The sequence below is a fragment of the Haliotis asinina genome, chromosome 5 (assembly GCF_037392515.1).
Source record: "Haliotis asinina isolate JCU_RB_2024 chromosome 5, JCU_Hal_asi_v2, whole genome shotgun sequence".
NCBI lineage: Eukaryota > Metazoa > Mollusca > Gastropoda > Lepetellida > Haliotidae > Haliotis > Haliotis asinina.
In genome coordinates, this window is record NC_090284.1 from 67,372,431 (window position 1) to 67,393,513 (window position 21,083).

Sequence of the window (21,083 nt, forward strand, 5' to 3'; positions counted from 1 at the left end):
TTGGCGAACAACAAATCCGGTTTCTATAAAGGCAAACTCATCTGTTGTTTTCGTCACAGAGAGAAGAGGATCACAGACGTAACACAAGGTACTCATTTTGAAGATGAAGGGGCGTTTCTGTCCTGTGTGTTAGGGGATCAGGATTACAGCCCAAACAGCGTTATAGAAGTGGTTTATTTTAATTTTACATCCGAGCGAAATATGTACCTGGCTGTAACATTTTTAACAGAAGTTGTTTCTAATTCCAAGCATTGTCATTTGGTTCATATTTTATAGAGTTACTCCCATTAGAATAACGGAAACTTGTGATATATTTTATTATATACCATTTTTTCACGGTATCCTACACTATGACATAGTTAGCCAGGTATGAGATGACAAGCTCAGCCAAGCATGGCTGATGTGACAAGTAACATGAACGACCCGTCAGCCAAACATCGAGCTACACGTGTCGCACCTTAAGTCTTCTTTGTTCTTTCAGCTATGGCAGGAGACTGTTCAACTTCGCGAGTATGGGTAAGTTACAATTGTACAATCGATCTGCAAACATAATTGACTACCGGGTGACGCTGGCTTCAGTGGAAACACTTACATGTATGGTAAACAGCAGAGTCAGTGTCAGTCAGCTGAGCCGTATCGGGGTGTGTGAGGCCCAATTCTGGAGTCCCACGCCGCGATATTGCTGGAATATGGCTAAAAGCGACACAGAACCATACTCACTTACCTAGTGCAAGTAAATAGTGGTTAAGGCGTTCGCTCGTCACGCCGAAGACCAGGGTTCGATTCCCATCACGGGTACAATGTGTAAAGCCCACTTTGGTGTCCCCCGCCGCGATATTGCTGGAATATTGCTGAAGTGGAGGTAAAACCACACCCACACTCTCTATCACTGTATTGGGTAGAGACTTGTTGCGTAACTGAACATTGCTATTTGTAGGTGTTTATGGAAGTTATATATTCCTCGACTTCCCTTCTTTCAAAATATTCACTGAATAGTCAATACAAATTTGGTAAGAGCAGCTGACCTGAAGCCATAACCGGGGTCACTAACAAAGGTTCAAGTGCAGGTCATCGTCCTGTAATATAAACTCAGGATGCTCTGTGGGTCACTAAAGCGTGTCATTGTGGCTGGAATTTGGGATACTGCTGGCTGACCAGACAGGTATGGTCATCAGGTGAGGACAGTAATACACCGTAACTTGTGGTCAGTCATAGTGTCCGTTCCGGTCTTGGCCCGTTGGTCAGTGGCCAAAAAAAATCTAGACGGGCCAGTAAATCTTCAAGTCACTGGCCGGCCTGGCTAGTGAACTTTCATGGGGTTATTTTTCTAAAAATGACTTTCACCGAGACATGAGAAAAGTCGAGATTCTAATTTACTTTAGCAGATGTCAAAATGTAATCAGACCGACAGAATCTCTCTGAGACTCGTGAAAGTCCAGGGTAGAATAGGCCTTCAGCAACACATGCTTGCCATAAAAGGCAACTATTCTTATCGTAAGAGGTGACTAACGGGATCGGGTGGTGAGGCTCGCTGACTTGGTTGACACATGTCATCAAATGCGCAGATCGATAGTCATGCTGTTGATCACTGGATTGTCTGGTCCAGACTCGATTATTTACAAACCGCTGCCATATAGCGGGAATATTGTTGAGAGCGGCATAAAACTAGACACACACTCATAGTCTCTGAACGTATTATTTTCCCCTTCCGATGAGCGCTAGCCCGGAATGTGTTTGAAAGCCATATGCAACATGAGCTAGTTTTAAATTTGACTATTTATTTGTTTTTATCAGAATTATATATTTTCCTAGGCTATGCACTTGTCTTTGGGTTCATGGGAATTTGTTGCCTCATTAGGACCACATCGTTACACAACACCCACGGCTAAGCAGTCCAGAGAAACAACGTTTCAAAACATTGATTTCTCAGAATATCAAATACCCGACCCTGATTCCATTTAATAGCTGACATAAAACATGCTACCTGTATAATTTGTAATATTTGGGATTACAGTTTCTTAATAGAACACAGATTCTAGTACTTTTGAGGACTGAATTCCATCCGGGATTCGAACCCACACTAGAGTGAGGCGCCCATATGCGTGATGAACCAGCGCTTTAACCACAAGGTTAGCCCGCCACATATTACAGTTGACCTGTTTCTTAATGGCACCGTACATTCATAGCCATCGTCTACGAGAGTAGTGCAAAAGTATTCTCCGAGTTAATTTTAACAATGTACGTGATGCAGACTACCAGTTGCCAAACACTTTATTTTAGGAAGTCGGGAGTAGGCTAGATCGCTGAGTGTGTTGTGTGCTGGGCTTTTGGTGCCCAGAGGGACTCAACACCCAAAATACTAGAACCTGTATTTTACTGAGAGGGTGTTGCTAGAAATCTAACACGTTACAAATGACCAATTTCAACCTGGATTGTGTACTGTTGGTAATATAGTCAGTCTGTGTTCATTGACTTCAGCTATTTGATAATATTGAGAGCAGAGTTTAATGTAAAGATACAGGTTTCTTAACTTTCTTAACGTCTTAGGTCCCGGACGTTCACAGATTTCACAGCCTTATCAATATGGTGACAAGTGAAGATACAATAACCATGAAGGGAGAATCAGGCGACGATTCAGACACGACTAAAGAACTCAACTCCTTACAGCACTTTCCGGTGCTGTTGTAAATACTGAGCCACCCGTGCACCCAACACAAAAATATAGAGTTGTTTATATTTTCAAGATTGATTTGCGTTAATGTTGCCAACTTCAGTGAAACCACGCGGCCCCCGAGTGGCCGTGCGACCAGCAATGGTACCTCTAAGACGTGCCAACATCATTCTGCTTCTTGTACACGCATGTCATCCTTGACATTCACTCGTGTATTTCATCATTTTAGGGACCGGTCATAATTTATGTTTACTTTTTATGAAGAAACACGTCATGTATCACACATCACATTAATGACCTCCCGACAGCACCCTCCCCCCTCGCACACCACACACACACACGCACACACACACACATGTTTACGTGTTTACAAGATCGACGACCCTCCTACCTCTCCAGAACAAAAAGGGTGCCCCCCCTCCCCCTCCCCCTTAATATCATCATCATTGCCATGTCTAGTCTCGATGAACCATTCATTAGTACACAATATCGTGTCATGTAAGACTGTTCGGAGCCAACTCGTGCAATTCCGGATACGAGTGTTGACAAATGCACTCACAGGTGACGACTTCGGTTTTCCTGTAGCGTTTCCTGTATATGCAATTGTTCACTGGGCATGCTTCGGCTTCATGAAACCGATTCAGTAAACTGAAACTGTAGTATCCGGACCAGCCTAGTTGTTGCCGAGATGATGCTTCACAGTGAGTGGAAGCGGTGGGGTAGCCTAGGTTCGATTCTCCATCAAGGGTACAATGTGTGTGTCTCTAGCCGTTAAAAGGCTGGAATATTATAACTGATACTCACTCACAGTGAGTGACACCTCCGTTAACTTTAGAGCTGTAACCTGGAAATATAAGCATTTTCTCCCCCTGGTTGCTATTAGTAAAACCTATATCCGGTGTTATTGTTAAATGCGGCGCAGTGATCTACGCACTCTCGATACCATATCGATATGTAAGCGGCTTTTACAAGAATTGTGAACGTTTTCCATCTAACCCGAAATGTTGTGCCTTATTAATGCCATTCCGAGAAGCGGAACGGGCTGAGTATTTTCCAGATAATTTACAGATTGGACTGCAGGCAAACAAGAAAAGCAGTAGCAACGCGTAGTATATGGCGGTGCGTTAATTCACTGGGGATTAGCTCATTAAGATGAATAACATGTTGACGATGGCATATCTGAGTTAAAACTTCTTTCGTTGTTTACACAAGACATTACAAACAAGTATACTTAATGAGTGGGCTTCCACCTCAACCCCTGGAAGTTTCCTTCGAGCGGCGTAATCCTACTCGTTGTCGTCCCTACACAGACACACAGACACAGAGAGAGAGAGAGAGAGAGAGAGAGAGAGAGAGAGAGAGAGAGAGAGAGAGAGAGAGAGAGAGAGAGAGAGAGAGAGAGAGAGAGAGAGAGAGAGAGAGAGAGAGAGAGAGAGAGAGAGAGAGAGAGAGAGAGAGAGAGTTTTTAACGACAATGGACAGGCAAAGATTCAACATTGGACATTGGACAGATAGAGAAATAATAGCATTTCCTCCTACAGTTGATGTGATGACAGACACAGCCAAGGGGGATAACCAATAAAGACCGTAAATGTCATATACAGTAACTAATGGAAGTGGCAAAGAGGAACAGGGTAGCTGACAAGCTAATGTACGCTGCGGTAGTGGTAAAGATTAAGAATGCAAATCAAATAATAATAAACAAGTCTCATATGGTTTGGTTACATAGTTTGTCTTTCCTTTAGAAATATTTGGACGGTGGCTGTCCAGAATTAGACACTATAACAGCATTATTCGCTCTGTAACATCTAACTGATAGTTGAAATGAAAGAGAAATTTAAACTGAGAAGCAACTGTATATATGATTTAACTTGGGAAAAGTATCGCTTGTTTGTAAACATCGCGGTCGAGCGGTTCTGATTTCAGCTAGTTCATGCTTGTCTTGAGATGTCAATCGGTAGATGTTCTTTGCTGGGACTACAGTGTAACACTACACGACTTCGTCTGTTTGCAGTGAAAACATACGAATGAATTTCACTTTAAGCTATAAAGTAAATCGAATAAAGTGAAATTGCGAGATTGTGAAATTGCGAGATTGCGAATCCTCATAATTTTGCCTTGCCAATTGAACATTCAAATCTAAGAATTGTATTCTACTTCGGATAAAAGTTGTTTAACAAACAATCATAGTTTCACATCGCTTAAAGTGTTTGTTTTACATGGCGGTATGCACATTAATTGAAGCACCGAGAACAGTAGGGTTGGTCTGAATTATACCGCGCGTGCATTGGTTTCACTGTTCCAACCACTGCGCTACTCCTTGTAATACAAACCAATAATAGCGATCTGAGTTCAAACCTGGATCGTCACATGTTAAGAGCGGTTGTGAGGTGGTCCGGTGGGGTTTGAGGAAGGTCATATATTGTGTAGCTGGTCTTTCAGTAGGTCTGGTTTTAATAAACGTTAGGATTTGGCGGTATACACAACCTGTATCAAACCGGTGTTCAACCTTGACCTCCCTAACATTTGCAAAACATGATATTCCTACTAATTAGAATCCATACATTTGTCAAATTTAGTCATGATATGTCATTCGGGGAAGTATATATACACACATTTAGCTTGTGGTGATGTTTATGGCTAATGTTGTAAAGGGCTTTCTTTGCAGGTTGTCATCGCTATTGCATTCTGTATAACAACAATAGGATTAACATGCTACGTCGTTTGGAAGGAGGTCGGGTGAGTACATATCTAATGGACCATTTCATGTCGGTTTGCTTGCGTTGAGGGAATATATCCAGCTTACTGCTATGTAATAACCACTTACGTTTTGGGGGAGTAAGTTGTGTACTGGACTTTTGAAAATGTTATTACTGGGAGTAAGAAGAGCATCGAAGATATTTTTGGTCAATGTTTACTTTGAGAGCTGGTAGTACACCAAAATTGTGGACATTCTGATTTAATTTGTTATTTTATGATGTACGGAATACATCATAGTTCTTAGTTTACATAGGGAGTACAATACAGTTCTTAGTTATTATAGGACGTAAAACATACTGCACAGTTCTTAGTAAATATAGGGAGTAAGGAGTACATCACAGTTCTTAGTAAACATAGGGAGTAAGGAGTACACTATAGTTCTTAGTTATTATAGGGTGTAAAAAGCACATCACAGTTCTTAGTAAACATAGGGAGTAAGGAGTACATCACTGTTCTTAGTAAATGTAGGGAGTAAGGAGTACATCACAGTTCTTAGTAAATGTAGGAAGTAAGGAGTATATCACAGTTCTTAGTAAACATAGGGAGTAAGGAGTACATCACAGTTCTTAGTAAACATAGGGAGTAAGGAGTACATCACTGTCCTTAGTAAATGTAGGGAGTAAGGAGTACATCACAGTTCTAAGTAAATACAGGAAGTGAGGAGTACATCACGGTTCTTAGGAAATAGAGGGAGGAAGGGGTAGGCCATAGTTCTCAGCAGGGTGTAAGGACTGAAACAGTTCGTCCGATATCGTCAGTGATGCCATTTACATCATGTACCCAATATAAAAGCAATGACGCGTTTGGGATGCGCATTCTTTTATATAATTTTGAAGCGATATTGCTGGAATATTGAAAAGGGGCGTAAAACCAGTGTCACTCACTGTTTTCGGTGAAATTATGACTTTTTTGTTCATTTTGACTTTTTCAGGACAAAGAAAAGTATCGAAGAACGTATCGTTGAGCGGTATCCCACGCTGTTCAGGACCACAGAGCAACAGCTACGTCTCCACAACTTAACCACTTTGTACAGGCCAGTCACGAACAAGGTGCTGGACCCAAGAAGTTGTAATGTTAGTTGTTATTCCAGAAACGGGAGTATTCCTGGACGTCAAATAGCGGGTCCTGTTCTCCACCACGCTTGCTGTCAGTCGTAAGTACAATACGTATCGATAATTTTTCAGTAAGGTAAACCACTGTCTTGCTTGCACACTCCCGAGGATGAGTGAGTGAGTTCAGTTTTAAGCCGCACTCAGCTACATTCCATGGCGGCGGTCTGTAAGTAATCGAGTCTGGACCAGAACATCCATTGATCGACAGCATGAGCATCGATGTACGTAACTGGGATACAATGTGTGTCAACCAAGTCAGAGAGCCTGACCACTAGGTCCCTTTAGTCGCCTCTTACGACAAACATGGGCTACTTAAGATCAGTTCTAACCCGGATCTTTGCGGGTTTTTTCATATAGAGGGGTAGAAAGACAGTTGTGATGTCATGCTTTAGAATGCGTCTTATTGGTCTTTATAGACAATGTCATGCTGTGCTATAGACAGGTATCATTTGCTGTTATAGACAGGCTCTCTTCAGAGACGAAACCTCGATGACCACTGTGACGGACGTTGTGAAGTCGATCGCCCAGTTTGGAAGCATGAAACAGTTCTTCAAGTTTGAGGAGTGCAGGTAAGATTGCATCCTCGAGATCTCCTGGGTACACGTTCTGATAAGTCTCCGCTATACCCTGGACGCATCTACGGGGCGGCCCGGCCATTTATTACCTCCCTTTGCAGGCTCCGCATTGTCACAATAGTCAATCAGCTAGACCGCCGCTCCAAACGAGGTTGCCAGTGTCAACAAAGATAGCAATCGCAGCGGCGAAGGTTTGCTCGCAGTGCGGATCAGATTTGGGGGAAATCATACAAACTGATAGGTCAGAAACTTTAAAAATATGTATGCAAGAACTCCTTTTACCCTTTTTTGAGAACCTCTGCATGGTTTGTGTTGCCAAATTTAATCGGTTAGATAATTTATAAAACAAAAGTGAGTTGAGACTGGTTCGCTCAACGTCCCAGCGTAGACACCTAATTGAATAAAAAGCCAGCCAAGAGAGAGAAATTTAACCGGGCGACCCGTAGATGCGTCCAGGGTATAGTGGAGACTCTTGGGAACGTATACCCTGGCGATATCGAGTAAGGTAAATTTCCTGTGTCTAGGTCAGCGGTCGTACTTACAAAATGGACCACTGACCACAACTGCGTATTGTACAGATAATCAGTATCAATTACATGATAAACTTATGTAAACAGACACAAAGGCCTATTTCAAAGAGCATGGGTCATGTCTATTTCAGGTCGTTGGGGCAACCACATGTTAATAATATCCGCTCCTCAAGCTAGACACCCGGGTTCGATTCCCCAATGTACGCCTGGTGTCCCCACGCGTAAGCGGCGTAAAAGTATGCTCACTCACTACTGTCTATTTCAGCCACGTGTCCAACTATCACTACGGCACGTGTCAACAAAACATGGAATATACGACGGCAGTGACAGTAGACGACACCTTGGCAGATGACGACGACGATCGATACCAGGTGGAGTGGGTGAAGGTGCCCGGATCCTGCAAGTGCATCAACACGTAGAGTCCCCAAGGGAAGAGACATAGTATTTTTCCTTAAAATGTCATGTCCTTTGGCTGTATGTATTATGAAATCACCTGTGTATTTCTGTGCGAGTTGGATTTATGTATTTTGAAGTCATACGTGTTTATTATTTTTAAATATAAAGTTGGATTTGTGTATTTGAAATCACCCATGTTTACTATTTTTGTATGATGACTGTCGTATTTATATGTTCAGTGTTTAAAATGTACGTTTAGTTCTCGGTACTGTGTCTACTTGCGCTAATGCATCTTTGTTTGTTAGCAGTACATCATTCAGGTGTGTACAAAATGAAGCAAAATCCCCTATCTTTTGCTTTCTGGTCAATCATCTTGTCGCTTCATTTGATACGCTCAGATCGAAGACAGTGGCCTGTTCGACTTTAATGATATCATTTGATGCGTATTTTTATCATTCTGGAATGATACAACACACATGTATTTAGTATAAATGTACAGAAATATTTGGAAGATAAAATGTGAATCGTATATTCTTACCAAGAGTTCAAGGCTAACCCTGCACATCAGGATTAGAACTGGTCATCACCAATCCATGCTTATTGTACGAGGCGACTAATGGGATCAGGTGCCCCCCCCACCCCTGCTGATTTGGCTGACACATGCCGTTGTGTCCCAGTTGTATAGATCGATGCTCATGATGTCTGTCACTGGATCGTCTGGTCCAGACTGGATTATTTACAGACCGCCGCCATATAGCTGGTTTCCTTGTCCCACATGACAGGTACACTGCCTTCTTATGTTTATGAACGTTATCGTTTACATATGAATTTCTTGTTTTCCAGTATTAAAACATAACCTGATCGTACGGTGAATATTTTGTAATCTAACGAACAGTGAGGTCTGTAATCCACACTCTAACAGGAAGCCCTCACTTGATTGTCTACACCACGTGGTAACGCAGCACTCTAGCTCATATATTCTTTGAAGATAATTAAATAAATGTGACTATTTCTGTCCCAGTTTGCTTCTTTGTGAGCCGAGTGAGATATTAAATCGTTCACGATGCAGTGATTGGTTGAGAGATCCATCGTTCTGGTTGAATGGATGTAAAGGTGGAACTGTCACTACATAATATAAACAAAAAGGGGACTGAACATGTAGTATAATTTGATATAACATTCATCCTTATTTCTGAGAACTCAGTCCCTTTAGGTTCTAATGGCATTTCTGTACCAATGGATGTAATCCATCCTGTTGCCTTTTTCCTTCATGCAAGGTGTTGCATTTACTGTGTCAGAACCCTCTGTCGTCATTTATGGACCAGAGAAGATTCAGGTTATAATTGATCTTCAGCAATTCATGATTTTCACTAACGAGAGTAGGTTTTTGATCAATGTTCAATAACGGCAATGTTTGGTTCAGATTTGATTATTTACAGACTACCATGGTACATCCCTTGACTCAAAGGCCCACTTGCACTAACGTATCTTAGCGCTAAGAGTACCCTAAGCATCTGCTAAAGTATGTGACTTACAGCAATCTTACTGCTTATATACAACTTCGTGCAAGTAGAGCCATATCTATATCCTTCAGTGCCCAGTCTATTCGTGCAACCAACTACCACGCATGACACGACCATCGCTACATAGAATCGTGGCCCCCGAATTGTGTAAGTGGTAAATAATTCACGAAAATTTATCTTATTCGCATATAATGCTAGAACGTCTTCTCGTCTTCTCGGCTAGTGCGTTGTCTGCTGTTGTATTGACACTTTCCTGCCTACCGGAAGTTTTAGAGACCACGTGATCAAAACAATGACGTCACGCTGGCAGCTCCTATAACAACAGGGGAATTTGTGCAGATCTTCGACAAGCATTCAACTCTCGTACCATGCTGGTTTCCCTTAAACAATTCGGGTATAATGTATCCATACCGTCTGCCACTGATCTGGGTGCCAAGTCTTTAACTATACCAGCGTTGTCTTAACAGCTGGGTTATGTTTTCTGGCGCCACCAGTCTCACATGTGAATACCGAGGCTTAACTGATATGTGTCCTGTGACAACACGTGGAGTATGTCTGTAGCCTTGCCCGCGGTACGTGCTTTGGATACCCAGGCTTTATCGATGTCAGCGTTGTCTTCTTAACTTTGTTAGATCTGTAACGTGATATCAGCCCTATTTCTGGAAGGCCGTCTTTAACCAGACACCTTTGCATCAACACAGCCTCTCATATATGTGTAACCATTCCTTCAGCCTCCATTTCTCGACACCGTAATGATCAGCATATGTATTGTGTGGTTGCCTGGCAGAGTCGAGCCAGCAATGCTGGTACTCTCTGCTTCAAACAACGGGAGAGGGACATGTCGGCAACTCATCTTCCACTTCCTCAGCAGGTGCTCGATGGACCGGTCCGCACTGTGACAGGAAATAATGCCAGTTAGTTATCACTAAACGTGAAGAGAGAATGTACAAAAATATTGAACTGTCTTTGCTCGCTTGACGTTAACGCCATATGCAATATCTAGTCATATGACGTGCTAAGTAAATTATCAATTATAAATTAATTAAAACACATATAAACAAACCCTTTAACTCTCCGACCTGCATAAGTGAAGAAAATTCCACTACAAGAATCCTAAAAAAAACGCACAACATTACAAGACACAAAACAAGATGTTAGCTGAGCACATGGCTACATTACATGCACTTTTACAAAGGAAACAGCTAATGTATCGTCACTGTACAAGAGTGAATTGTTCTTATTGAGAAACCAAAGCGTGAGTTCCTGACAGAGCAGTACTTTCAACACTAGTGTAGCGTTGTGGCAGCTTTATCTGTACTGCCTGTACCTGATGTTGGGCTACATGCCGTCGGGCCCAACACACACATTCCTGGCTGGTCAGCTCTTCCTGAAGTATGGGATCACAGTGACCCAGTCTTATCTGTGTCCCAAAGGGGATGAGAGAGTGACATATTGTATTTTACAACATAAAGCGCTGTTATCCTAATTGTTGTTGTATATGTGGTTTCTGTTTCCCTCTGTCTCCAGTTAACACTCCTGGAACACGTACTTGTACAAACGTCTGTACTGACAATGTAGTCAATCTAAAACGAAGCTCTGCTCCAGTTCCGCGTGTTGCAGGTAAATACGTTCCCGGAAGACAACTGACTTCATCTTATTTCGATGGTGTACTAGTCCAGATACGATCATTAACAGACTGCCGACATATAGCTGGAATACTGGCGTAAAACTAAACTCACTCACTCTATCAGTAGAGTCCCTTCAGATAAGCCATTGTTTAACCTGACCTTCTCTCCTGGTACGTTGTCCAGAACTCAGCTGTCGGTCTCTGTTGGAGGAGGTACGCTACAGTGGCCAGGATGTCTTCGAAATCTGAAGCAATAACAGCAAGCATTATCTGCAGTGAGCGAGTGTGTGATCTGGAGTAAGCGCCTTGAATAGTGTTTAGTTAGGTGTGACTTCATAATTGTGGTGGAAAGTGATGAACAACTCAAGCACAGTCATGGAGCTGTTACACTGCAAAATAATCACGACCCATTCTGTCACTGGATCCATGTACTCTTAAAGAAGGCAATCTCTGTAAGCTGAAGCCTATGCCACTGGAGCACTCTCTGTTACATTGAACATGTTGAGGTGATATGCTTTCTTTCCCCGGTCATGCATTTGTCATACAGTGTGTATCTATGACAGTCCATGCTGTGGTTATTTGGTTCCTAGTGTTTTCGATTTGTATTTCTGCAAAAACCTTCCTAGACACAGTTGGGCACACACATGGTGTAAGGTGCTTGCGAGTTGTCTCCCTTTGGTCACCAGCAAAACCACGGTCTTGAGTTCCTCTACATTATTCCCCTGATTAGGTTTCAAGGGTTACCATCACCAGACAGGTGCTTGTGTGTGCCACTTTATGGGCCTGCAGCATTTCAAACTGAGGCGTTGTGCTTCACTGATAACTGAAATACGTTTCAAAACGGCGATAATCCACCTCACTCATAACCATGTAACATTTTATCCCAAAGTGGTGAAACGTTTTGAACTTCTCACGTCAAATCTCAACAATGACTGGCTAACGTGTCCAAACATGATCGCAATTTACGAAGAAATGCTTTCGGAAAGAAAACCTGATTACTACCATCTACTGCCTTTTGCCTGTCAGGGGATATGTAGACTTCCCAACAGTTGTCCCTGGTTTCTGGAGTGAAGGGCTCCAGACAAACAAGGTTCTATTGTATTCATGGATGGCACATACTATGAACACTGTACATATTGTTCAAGTCGGAAAACTAACCCACAATTATTCAGGGTATTCGTTCCCAGTGTGACGCCACTTTTAAAAAGACACAGAATGTAATTCACTCATGAATTCAGTTAGACTGAATGGCTATATTAAACGATATTTCCTTAACCACTTGTCTACACAGACCCCTCTTCACTCGCCATTACCTTTAGTGGCGTAAAAGCAATCAGACCCCAGAATGATGTCCTGAGGAGGCAGTTGCAGGAAATCGGGTGAAAAGTCCCCCCAAGTCAGGCCTAGGATTGAGACACCACTAAGTCCGTTGGCTATGCAACTCTTGCGGCAGTTGTCAAGGCAACGAGGGTACTTGGCACTGTCGGTAAGAATTACAGTTCCTCCACATTTGGCAGCCAGGATTCCTGGAAGAGCTGTGCCTGCACCGAGCTGTGGAAAATGACATATACATTGTTTCATAATGTCATACGGTATGCTAGGCATTGGTTTGAATCACAAAACCATTAATTGCAAAGATTTGTAAGTCAGGACCATCGTTATTTCGATGGTAGTTATTCCAGAAGGTAATCGATTTCCTGAGTTCATGTCTCTCTTACTTTGATGCTTTCCTCCATAGACATCAGGAATACCTATCGTAATTTTAATAGTTAAATGTGATTGAGTCAAAATGAATTTGCATTATAAAAGGGAAGCCTTATTTATGTTCAAGAAAGTCCAAAGTGGGTTCAATAAATATATTAACAAACCAAGTATCATAATGGGTAAAATAATCTGTTGTTCGAACCTATGGACCGCGGATCCTGGCAAAATAGACACTTCAGGGGAAAAAAGGGGCGCATTAAAAGTGTGAGTATAATATATCTTTAATGTAGTGAGTGAATGAATATGGTGATTTTTTAAGGCTTTCAGTAACATTCTGCAGTGTAGCAGTGGGCGGCATCAGAAACTGGCTTTGCAAAGTGTACTTTCCATGCGTTCAATGTAGGTTTTAACAACAGGCCCTCATGTCACTGCAAGGATTAAAGATTTAAAAAATATATATATATGAATTTAGAGATGACCCCCCTAACTTGAAACGCTTCACAGTACACTATATCTTGATATAATTTCAAGTCGGGGGGTCATCTCAAAATACATACATACATACATACATACATACATACATACACACACACACACACACACACACACACACACACACACACACACACACACACACACACACACACACACACACACACACACACACACACACACACACACACACACACACACACACACACACACACACACACACACACACACACACACACACATACATACATACATAATTCTCGCAATGACACGAGGGCCTGTGGCTTTAACTACCTGGCTATCTAGAAGTCCTAGTATATAGAAATACTGGCACCTGTTTGATGGAGACGCTAGGAAAGCGAATGCCCATGTGAACTAACAATTAACCAAGGGCAGTCAAACCTGCACTGCAACACAAGAATTCATGGAAACGATGAAACATGCTAATTGGTCACAAATAAGTTTGATGGTGAAATTGCTTACCTCCAGGATGTGTTTGTTTCTGATCTGTTCTCTGTGGAACCAGACATACTGGGCCAGAACCGGGGCACATGGCCACATGTACATCCCAAACGCAGGGTCTATAACCTGGGTAATATATGACATTGCGTTCAGCACAACTTCCGTGCATCAATGGACTAACCATGTTACCAGAGACCATATAAAAGCTATTATATGGTCTCTGATGTTACCTTACCAGAACGAATGTGTTGCCTAATAGCACATTAACTTACTGTGCCCAGATGACTGTTAACACCAATTCAGGAGCTTTTACGTTGTGTTTTTTTCTTATCCTACATGCAATTGTACCTGAAGTGGGGCATACATTCTTTAGGCGTATCTGAGCTGATTATTCCCCTTGATTAGTTAACTTCAGATCTCTTCTATCACAAATATGTTTACCTTAAAAAATTAAAGAGATTTCTCCTATGGGGATATCTAAATGATGAATGAATAATGAATACTCATTTTCATACACGAATGTACACTAACTAAAAGACTTTACAGAATACATAACACAAGCGGTAAATGTCGCGTGTCTATGAGTGAGAATTCACAGGAACATTATTGTGTTTTCTGAACCAAGACAACCCGTGTAGATGCGGCGAGTGGACTGCGCACGCGCACACACACACATTGACTTTTCATGTTCTAACAACCTTCAAATATGCCAAAAAATGAATCACATCAAGGGTCATTTTGTTGTATGGGTAATGGTCTACTGGATAATGTCGCGTTTGACGAAAGTACAAGGTCACGTGACTCTTTTGGAAACCAATAAACACACTGACATATTTTGAGACTGTAGTCGCAAGCGAGGCAGGTGCGATGTCACCCATGACATTAATTACAATAGAATCAGCACAAACCCCAAATCACTGTTCAATCCAACGTCTAGGAATCTAAGTGACATGTAAAGGGAGCTAGAAGTGCATGTAAAGGGAGATAACCAATGTGGGTTTGGTGTAAACACTCGTAAACTTCTAGCATAACCCCTGTCCACACTGAATGAGATACCTCTGGAATGAGAATTTCCGTTGACTCTCTTTTATCAGAAAAGCTGAATCTTCGTTTGGATTCCATTGTGTGACAAGGACGCGTAAACGTATGTCCCAATACGTATGCTGGTTTCAGACGATGACTGTAAATGTAAAATGCGGAAACTCACAGGAAAGCGAAAAAAGAAAAAAATCCCAAATACTGTCTTGCAAAAATGACCTATGTGTTTCATGTCGCCATTGCAATTTAAACACAACAGTTCGAAATACAGCAAGTGCACATGAAATGCCTGAACGAGTGAGATAAGGGTTTTGGACGGACCCGGATACTGAAAGCGGAAATGGAAACTTCATAATATTATCCCTTATAACATCGAACAAATTATGCCCGCGACACAGTTGTACTATCTGTCACATACCATGGAAACATATGCACCGATCACATACCTAGGGGGGTATACAGTGGAACAGTTGTTGGTTTTGTGGAGGTCTTTTATAACATTCCACTGATTATTGATGATGTATGTCAGAAGCGACTGTGTTGACAATGGCGGAGGCAGAAGGATGCGGGATCGAGAAATCGACCAGAAAAGCGAGAAAGTGTAAATTTTTGCGTCAGGTTTCAGCAAAAGATGAGATTCACGCAAGATTCAAGCAGGTTGGCAAATCAGTATTTGCATTTTTCTCTCTTTAATCGTCAGAATAAGGCGTGAAAAATGGTCACGAAATGGCGATTTGTTTGTAAACAAATAGTCAGACACAGGTTGAGGACATCAGGGGAGCAACGATAAAGTTTATTGAGCGTAGGTTATATAGATCCATCGGGTCAGTGCACAGATCTCCTCTAGATTTCGGGGAGGGCTAGCAATTGTTCGGGTGTTTCAAATCCGCTCGTAGCTGGCTCTTGGACCTTCTTTCTGAACAGAAGATTTTTGTACCCTTTTCAATCAACCATGCCTTCACGATCCTTAGGGTTGACCACCACTTGCCATTCAAGCCCCTCTTTGTAATCCATTGTATTTATATTTTGACAAGAAACTGTCCAAGAGCTGCTCATTATGTGTGCAATGTTGTTGTTGTATTAAAGACAGTCATAACCTGGACTGGGTCCTATTTTACAAAGTGACAAAGTGCTAGTCTGATCACAGCTGCCATTATCTAACACAAATTTATGACAGGCACATCACTATGATCCCTGTGTGAAATGGCACCCTAGGTGGGGGTAGGGTTCGGTCTGGTGTGGCTGCTTGGGCTATTATATATTTAAGCCATTTGAGTTAGTTTTGCTCTTCTCCTTACTAATACAGAGAACTATGTCACAAGGAATGTGAATAATTCCTCAGGTCATCAGCTTAAATCTGTTTGATACTTGTAGTGATGAGAACTTGAACAAAGTTTGTTTTGAAGTGAAATCATTATTAGGCAAACAACATTGCTCAGTTTGTCTTGAATAGTTCCCAGTAGATAGAATATTTATATTTTAACATTCCAATTATTGTAATAAATGATAGGGTTGTTCCTTTATGTACATTACCTTTCATAAGATATTGTTCAAACTGATGATGATATTAATAATACTCTAGTTCTGTTATCATTGCTATGATCATTTCTTATGAGAAATCATTTTATCAAGATGTTTACCTAATCAGCAATCTTCAGGCTTTCTAGCTATTAAAATTTGCAAATGTGCATTGCTTATCCTTGCTGATATGCATGATCCCTATCTGATGTTGAATAAATTACTACTAAATATGTGGTCCATTTTCACTACCTACTTTTTACAAACATTTCTATGAGTACATCAAACGTATCCTATCATAACAGCTGAGTGTTTTCATTCTTGTATTGGCAGATTCGTGATATCTTAAAGAAGTCTGAAGAAGAACGCACAAGTGAAGAGACAAATATTTTAAAGGAGTCGCCTGAAGTAGTCAAGGCTGTTCAGAAGAGAGACAAGATACAACATGCACAAAAACAAAGGGAACTTGAGGTTGGTTGTCAGTGATCATGACGATTAGGGAAACACTGAACACAAATACTCAAATCAACTTATAGCAGTTAATTGGAACATTCTTGATTCTAAATGGATTCTCAGAGGTTTCACATCATGTATATCGTCTGTCATTGAAGCAGCTATTTTGTCATTCATACCATTGTGGAAGTTAGTCTTTATAGGATGTAATGTTTCTCACATGCTTCAATTCCTGTTCAGATGTCCATTTAGGTTTGCTCGTAGGTAGCCAGGTGATATGAGTTTCCTACCTGTCAAAATAATCAAATGGAAAATATTACTGACATAGACTTAAATGTAGTACATTGTGTTCTACAGATTGAAGATGAGCCTGATATACTCAAGCTGAAATGTCAGCAGCTTGCTAATGCTATCAAGGCCTCCAGCAAGATAGTGATATACACCGGAGCAGGAATAAGTACTGTGAGTATTACTAGAACCGTAGTAACAGCTGCTACCTGGACAACTTTTCACAAATTTCGAAGGCTCTGTATTTTGTCCCACTATTTAGTTGATGGATCTGCTACTTTAACATTCCAGATGGTGCAGGCTAAATATGAGTTTATTATATTAGCATATTTTTCTGGCTACCTGATCGGTCTAGAGGCAATCAGGTGACCATTGACAAAAAGGCATATTGACTCCAACCAAAGTCATATTGACTTGAGTTACTAAAAAAAAAGCTATGACGTCAAGTGATGACCTTATTCCATTGTTTACACAGTATTGTTGACATTACGTTTTTGGTTTGTAGTGAAATAAAATGACTTTTCTTGACTAAATAGACATGTTTTGGTTATTATTACATAATAAAACAATTATCGACTGGTATATTTGTCCTTGGTCAATAATGCTTTCACAGGTCCATAAATACACCTCATCACCAGTCTATTATTGTACATTATACTCCTCCTGAGCCTGGTATTCACAAGTGATACTTACTTTTCCTGGTCAATACAACAGATACAGTAAGCCAAGACGTGTTGATGAGTAAAGTTGTTTCAATCCAGGCCATTAAATTGGGTACACAATATGCTGTATCAATGTGCAGTTAATGTATTTAAAAGTTGTGAAGTTTTCAGTTGTGAACAAGATAACCATGATAACTGAAATGTTCATGAGTGTTTGAGTTACAGTGACATTAACTTTTGAGTCTATGGGACTGGGAGAGTTGTAGGACTGTAAATATTGAGGAGAAGACTGAAACTGTTGAATGTTTCAATTTCCAACACTATGGTAACTATTAAGTGTGTGAGTGAGGTTCAAGGACTGTGGGATTGTTGTGTTTGCCAGGCTGCCTCCATCCCAGACTACAGGGGCCCTAATGGAGTGTGGACGCTACTCAAGCAAGGAAAGGAACTGCAGTAAGTTCGACAAGCACATTGTGAATATTGTGAATATTATTCCATTAATAATTTCTAGATTGTATGTGGTGTGCATCATATTGAAGTTTAGTGTGCTTGTGGGAGAAAGGATCCTACTTGTATTTGATTTTGAGAGACTTAACATTTGAAAGAATGTCTTTATCAGTGATATACATGTGACAATAATGGATACAAGAGAAAAAACAATTCTGATGAGAACATACAAATTTTAGGCTATGAAATATAATCTTTCTCATCATCATCATCATCATCATCATCATCATCATCATCATCATCATCATTAGTAACATTGATATTTTCAATATTTGTTCCATAGGGCTCAGGACCTGTGTGATGCTGAACCGACCTACACCCACATGGGCATCACACAGCTCTACAGAGAAGGACATGTGAGAAATAGAAGACAGTTGATTGATACATACTTGCTGCTACTAGCAGATATGGTTTCACAGTGGTGTTGAGATCATGAAATCTCTACATTTGTTAGCACAATCTAGAGCTGTACTTTTAGTCTACAAAATGTTATTAATGACAGTATAATTTTTTATTATCAAATTAGGCCCTAAGTGTGCCAAGTGCTGTTTAAAGAATGCTGAGTGGCCAAGTTTGGTAACTTGATTGAATGAGTCCAACAGTAGAGGACTTGCTAATATATATCAACAACTGGTGTGTCTGACCTGCCGGTAATTGTCTGTCTCATTGTATGATACATGAAATAAAAAATAAACCTGATATGAAGTGTTGTTAAGTAGCATGTCCATGATCAGCTTTAGTCTTGATCTACTGAAGATATATACCATTATATATAGCTGTCATGTTACTGCATATCTTAATGGTTTGATAGGAAACATCTGAGAGGTCATCTTGAAGTCTGGAAACTAATCTGTTTGTGCAGTGTTTATGGATGGTGATCCTGAAATGTCATACTAGTTTTTTGGAAACATGCCTTATATTTTGCTGTGACTGTTCATGCTGGATAGACAGTTTAGTCTTCTTGTGGTCTCTTGCAGCTGAAGCATGTGGTGTCCCAAAACTGTGATGGTCTTCATATACGAAGTGGCCTGACCAGGAAGGTGTTGTCTGAAGTCCATGGGAACATGTTCATAGAGGTAACTATGACAACCATAAAGAAATGTATTATCTAGATAAATGAAACTGTTTGGGCTTGGTTACTATGATGGTATGTGGGTGTCAGTGTAGGTGTTATAATGGTATATGGGTGTGGGTGTTATGATGGTATCTGGTTGTGGGTGTTGTGATGGTCTATGGGTGTGGGTGTTATGATGGTCTATGGGTGTGGGTTTTATGATGGTCTATGGGTTTGGGTGTTTTGATGGTATATGGGTATGGGTGTTATAATGGCATATGGGTGTGGGTGTTATGATGGTCTCTGGGTGTGGGTTTCATGATGGTCTATGGGTGTGGGTGTTGTGATGGTATATGGATGTGCGTGTTATGATGGTACATGGATGTGGGTGTTATGATGGTCTATGGGTGTGGGTGTTATGATGGTATCAATTCTATGGGTGTTACGATGGTATATGTGTATAGGTGTTTTGATGGTCTATGGATTTGAGTGTTTTGATGGTTTTTGGGCATGGGGTAAGTGAGTGAGTTAGTTTTACACTGCACTCAGTAATATTCCAGCTATATGGCGGCGGACTGTAAATAATTGAGTCTGGACCAGACAATCCAGTGATCAACAACATGAGCATTGATCTGCGCAATTGGGAACCGATGACATGTGTTAATCAAGTCAGCGAGCCTGACCACCCGATCCCGTTAGTCGCCTCTTACGACAGGCATTAGTCGCCTTTTATGGCAAACATGGGTTGCTAAAGGCCTGTTCTACCCCAGGACCTTCACAGGTCTTTTGGGCATGGGTGTTATGATGGTCTATGGGTATGGGTGTTATGATGGTACATGAGAGTGGGCGTTATGATGGTACATGAGTGTGGGTGTTATGATGGTACATGAGAGTGGGCGTTATGATGGTACATGAGTGTGGGTGTTATGATGGTACATGAGTGTGGGTGTTATGATGGTACATGAGTGTGGGTGTTATGATGGTACATGGATGTGGGTGTTATGATGGTCTATGGGTGTGGGTCTTATGATGGTACATGAGAGTGGGTGTTATGGTGGTCTGTGGGTATGGGTGTTATGATGGTACATGAGTGTGGGTGTTATGATGATACATGAGTGTGGGTGTTATGATGGTATATGGGTATGGGTGTTATGGTGGTCTATGGGTGTGGGTGTTATGATGGTATATGAGGGTGGGTGTTATGATGTTCTATGGGTGTGGGTGTTATGATGGTCTATGGGTGTGGGTTTTATGATGGTACATGAGTGTGGGTTTTATGATGGTACATTAGTGTGGGTTTTATGATGGTACATAAAAGTGGGTGTTATGATGGTCTATGGGTATGGGTGTTATTGACTTACCTTTCCCTTGAATCAAACATGGCATGATGTAACTGTCTTTTCTGACATTGCACAACAATTTAGATTTTGTTTTGACTTCTTCAGCAATGTAAAGAGTGCAAGCCGCATCGAGAATATATCCGACTGTTTGATGTGACAGAGAGAACTGGTGTCCGGCGCCATGAAACAGGACGGAAATGTCACAAGTGCAATAACCTGTTGCAGGATACTATTGTCCACTTTGGGGAGAAAGGTGGATTGAAATCTCCATATCGCTGGAAGGAGGCAGTCAAAGCTGCTAACAACTGTGATCTCATTCTTTGTCTGGGCTCAAGTCTCAAGGTAACTGGTTGGAATCCAACTTGCTTTGC

General features: G+C 41.2%; 3 protein-coding genes across 3 annotated transcripts in view; 2 read left to right on the top strand and 1 right to left on the bottom strand.

Annotated features, from left to right (window-relative positions):
• LOC137285113 (uncharacterized) lies at positions 1 to 9,057 on the top strand. The gene is made up of 6 exons (XM_067817324.1): positions 1 to 88; positions 482 to 516; positions 5,340 to 5,410; positions 6,363 to 6,584; positions 7,005 to 7,112; positions 7,914 to 9,057. Exons 2-6 carry the CDS (start codon positions 484 to 486, stop codon positions 8,065 to 8,067), a joined length of 588 nt encoding a protein of 195 aa, XP_067673425.1. The 5' UTR covers positions 1 to 88; positions 482 to 483; the 3' UTR covers positions 8,068 to 9,057.
• On the bottom strand, positions 9,052 to 15,241 carry LOC137285112 (histone-arginine methyltransferase METTL23-like). The gene is made up of 5 exons (XM_067817323.1): positions 14,909 to 15,241; positions 13,874 to 13,978; positions 12,508 to 12,745; positions 11,355 to 11,439; positions 9,052 to 10,460 (listed from the first exon to the last, which is right to left on the bottom strand). Exons 1-5 carry the CDS (start codon positions 14,972 to 14,974, stop codon positions 10,295 to 10,297), a joined length of 660 nt encoding a protein of 219 aa, XP_067673424.1. The 5' UTR covers positions 14,975 to 15,241; the 3' UTR covers positions 9,052 to 10,294.
• The window catches only part of LOC137285110 (uncharacterized), a 15,668-nt gene continuing 9,473 nt past the window's right edge, over positions 14,889 to 21,083 (top strand). Inside the window, exons 1-7 of the mRNA XM_067817322.1 lie at positions 14,889 to 15,547; positions 16,742 to 16,879; positions 17,219 to 17,323; positions 18,194 to 18,264; positions 18,602 to 18,674; positions 19,296 to 19,394; positions 20,818 to 21,054. Coding sequence (XP_067673423.1) covers positions 15,413 to 15,547; positions 16,742 to 16,879; positions 17,219 to 17,323; positions 18,194 to 18,264; positions 18,602 to 18,674; positions 19,296 to 19,394; positions 20,818 to 21,054 — 858 coding nt within the window. The 5' untranslated portion in view covers positions 14,889 to 15,412. The remainder of the gene's footprint in view (positions 15,548 to 16,741; positions 16,880 to 17,218; positions 17,324 to 18,193; positions 18,265 to 18,601; positions 18,675 to 19,295; positions 19,395 to 20,817; positions 21,055 to 21,083) is intronic.

Bases quoted from the DNA above. Each gene is read 5' to 3' on its own strand.
- LOC137285113 (XM_067817324.1), top strand. From the start codon at position 484: ATGGCAGGAGACTGTTCAACTTCGCGAGTATGG. The intron at 517-5,339 runs GTAAGTTACAAT...CTTTCTTTGCAG, and splicing joins GTTCAACTTCGCGAGTATGG to GTTGTCATCGCTATTGCATT. The intron at 7,113-7,913 runs GTAAGATTGCAT...TGTCTATTTCAG, and splicing joins TTCAAGTTTGAGGAGTGCAG to CCACGTGTCCAACTATCACT.
- LOC137285112 (XM_067817323.1), bottom strand. From the start codon at position 14,974: ATGGAATCCAAACGAAGATTCAGCTTTTCTGATAAAAGAGAGTCAACG. The intron at 13,979-14,908 runs GTATCTCATTCA...TATATTACCCAG, and splicing joins CGGAAATTCTCATTCCAGAG to GTTATAGACCCTGCGTTTGG. The intron at 10,461-11,354 runs GTCAGGTTAAAC...TTCCTGTCACAG, and splicing joins ACAACGTACCAGGAGAGAAG to TGCGGACCGGTCCATCGAGC.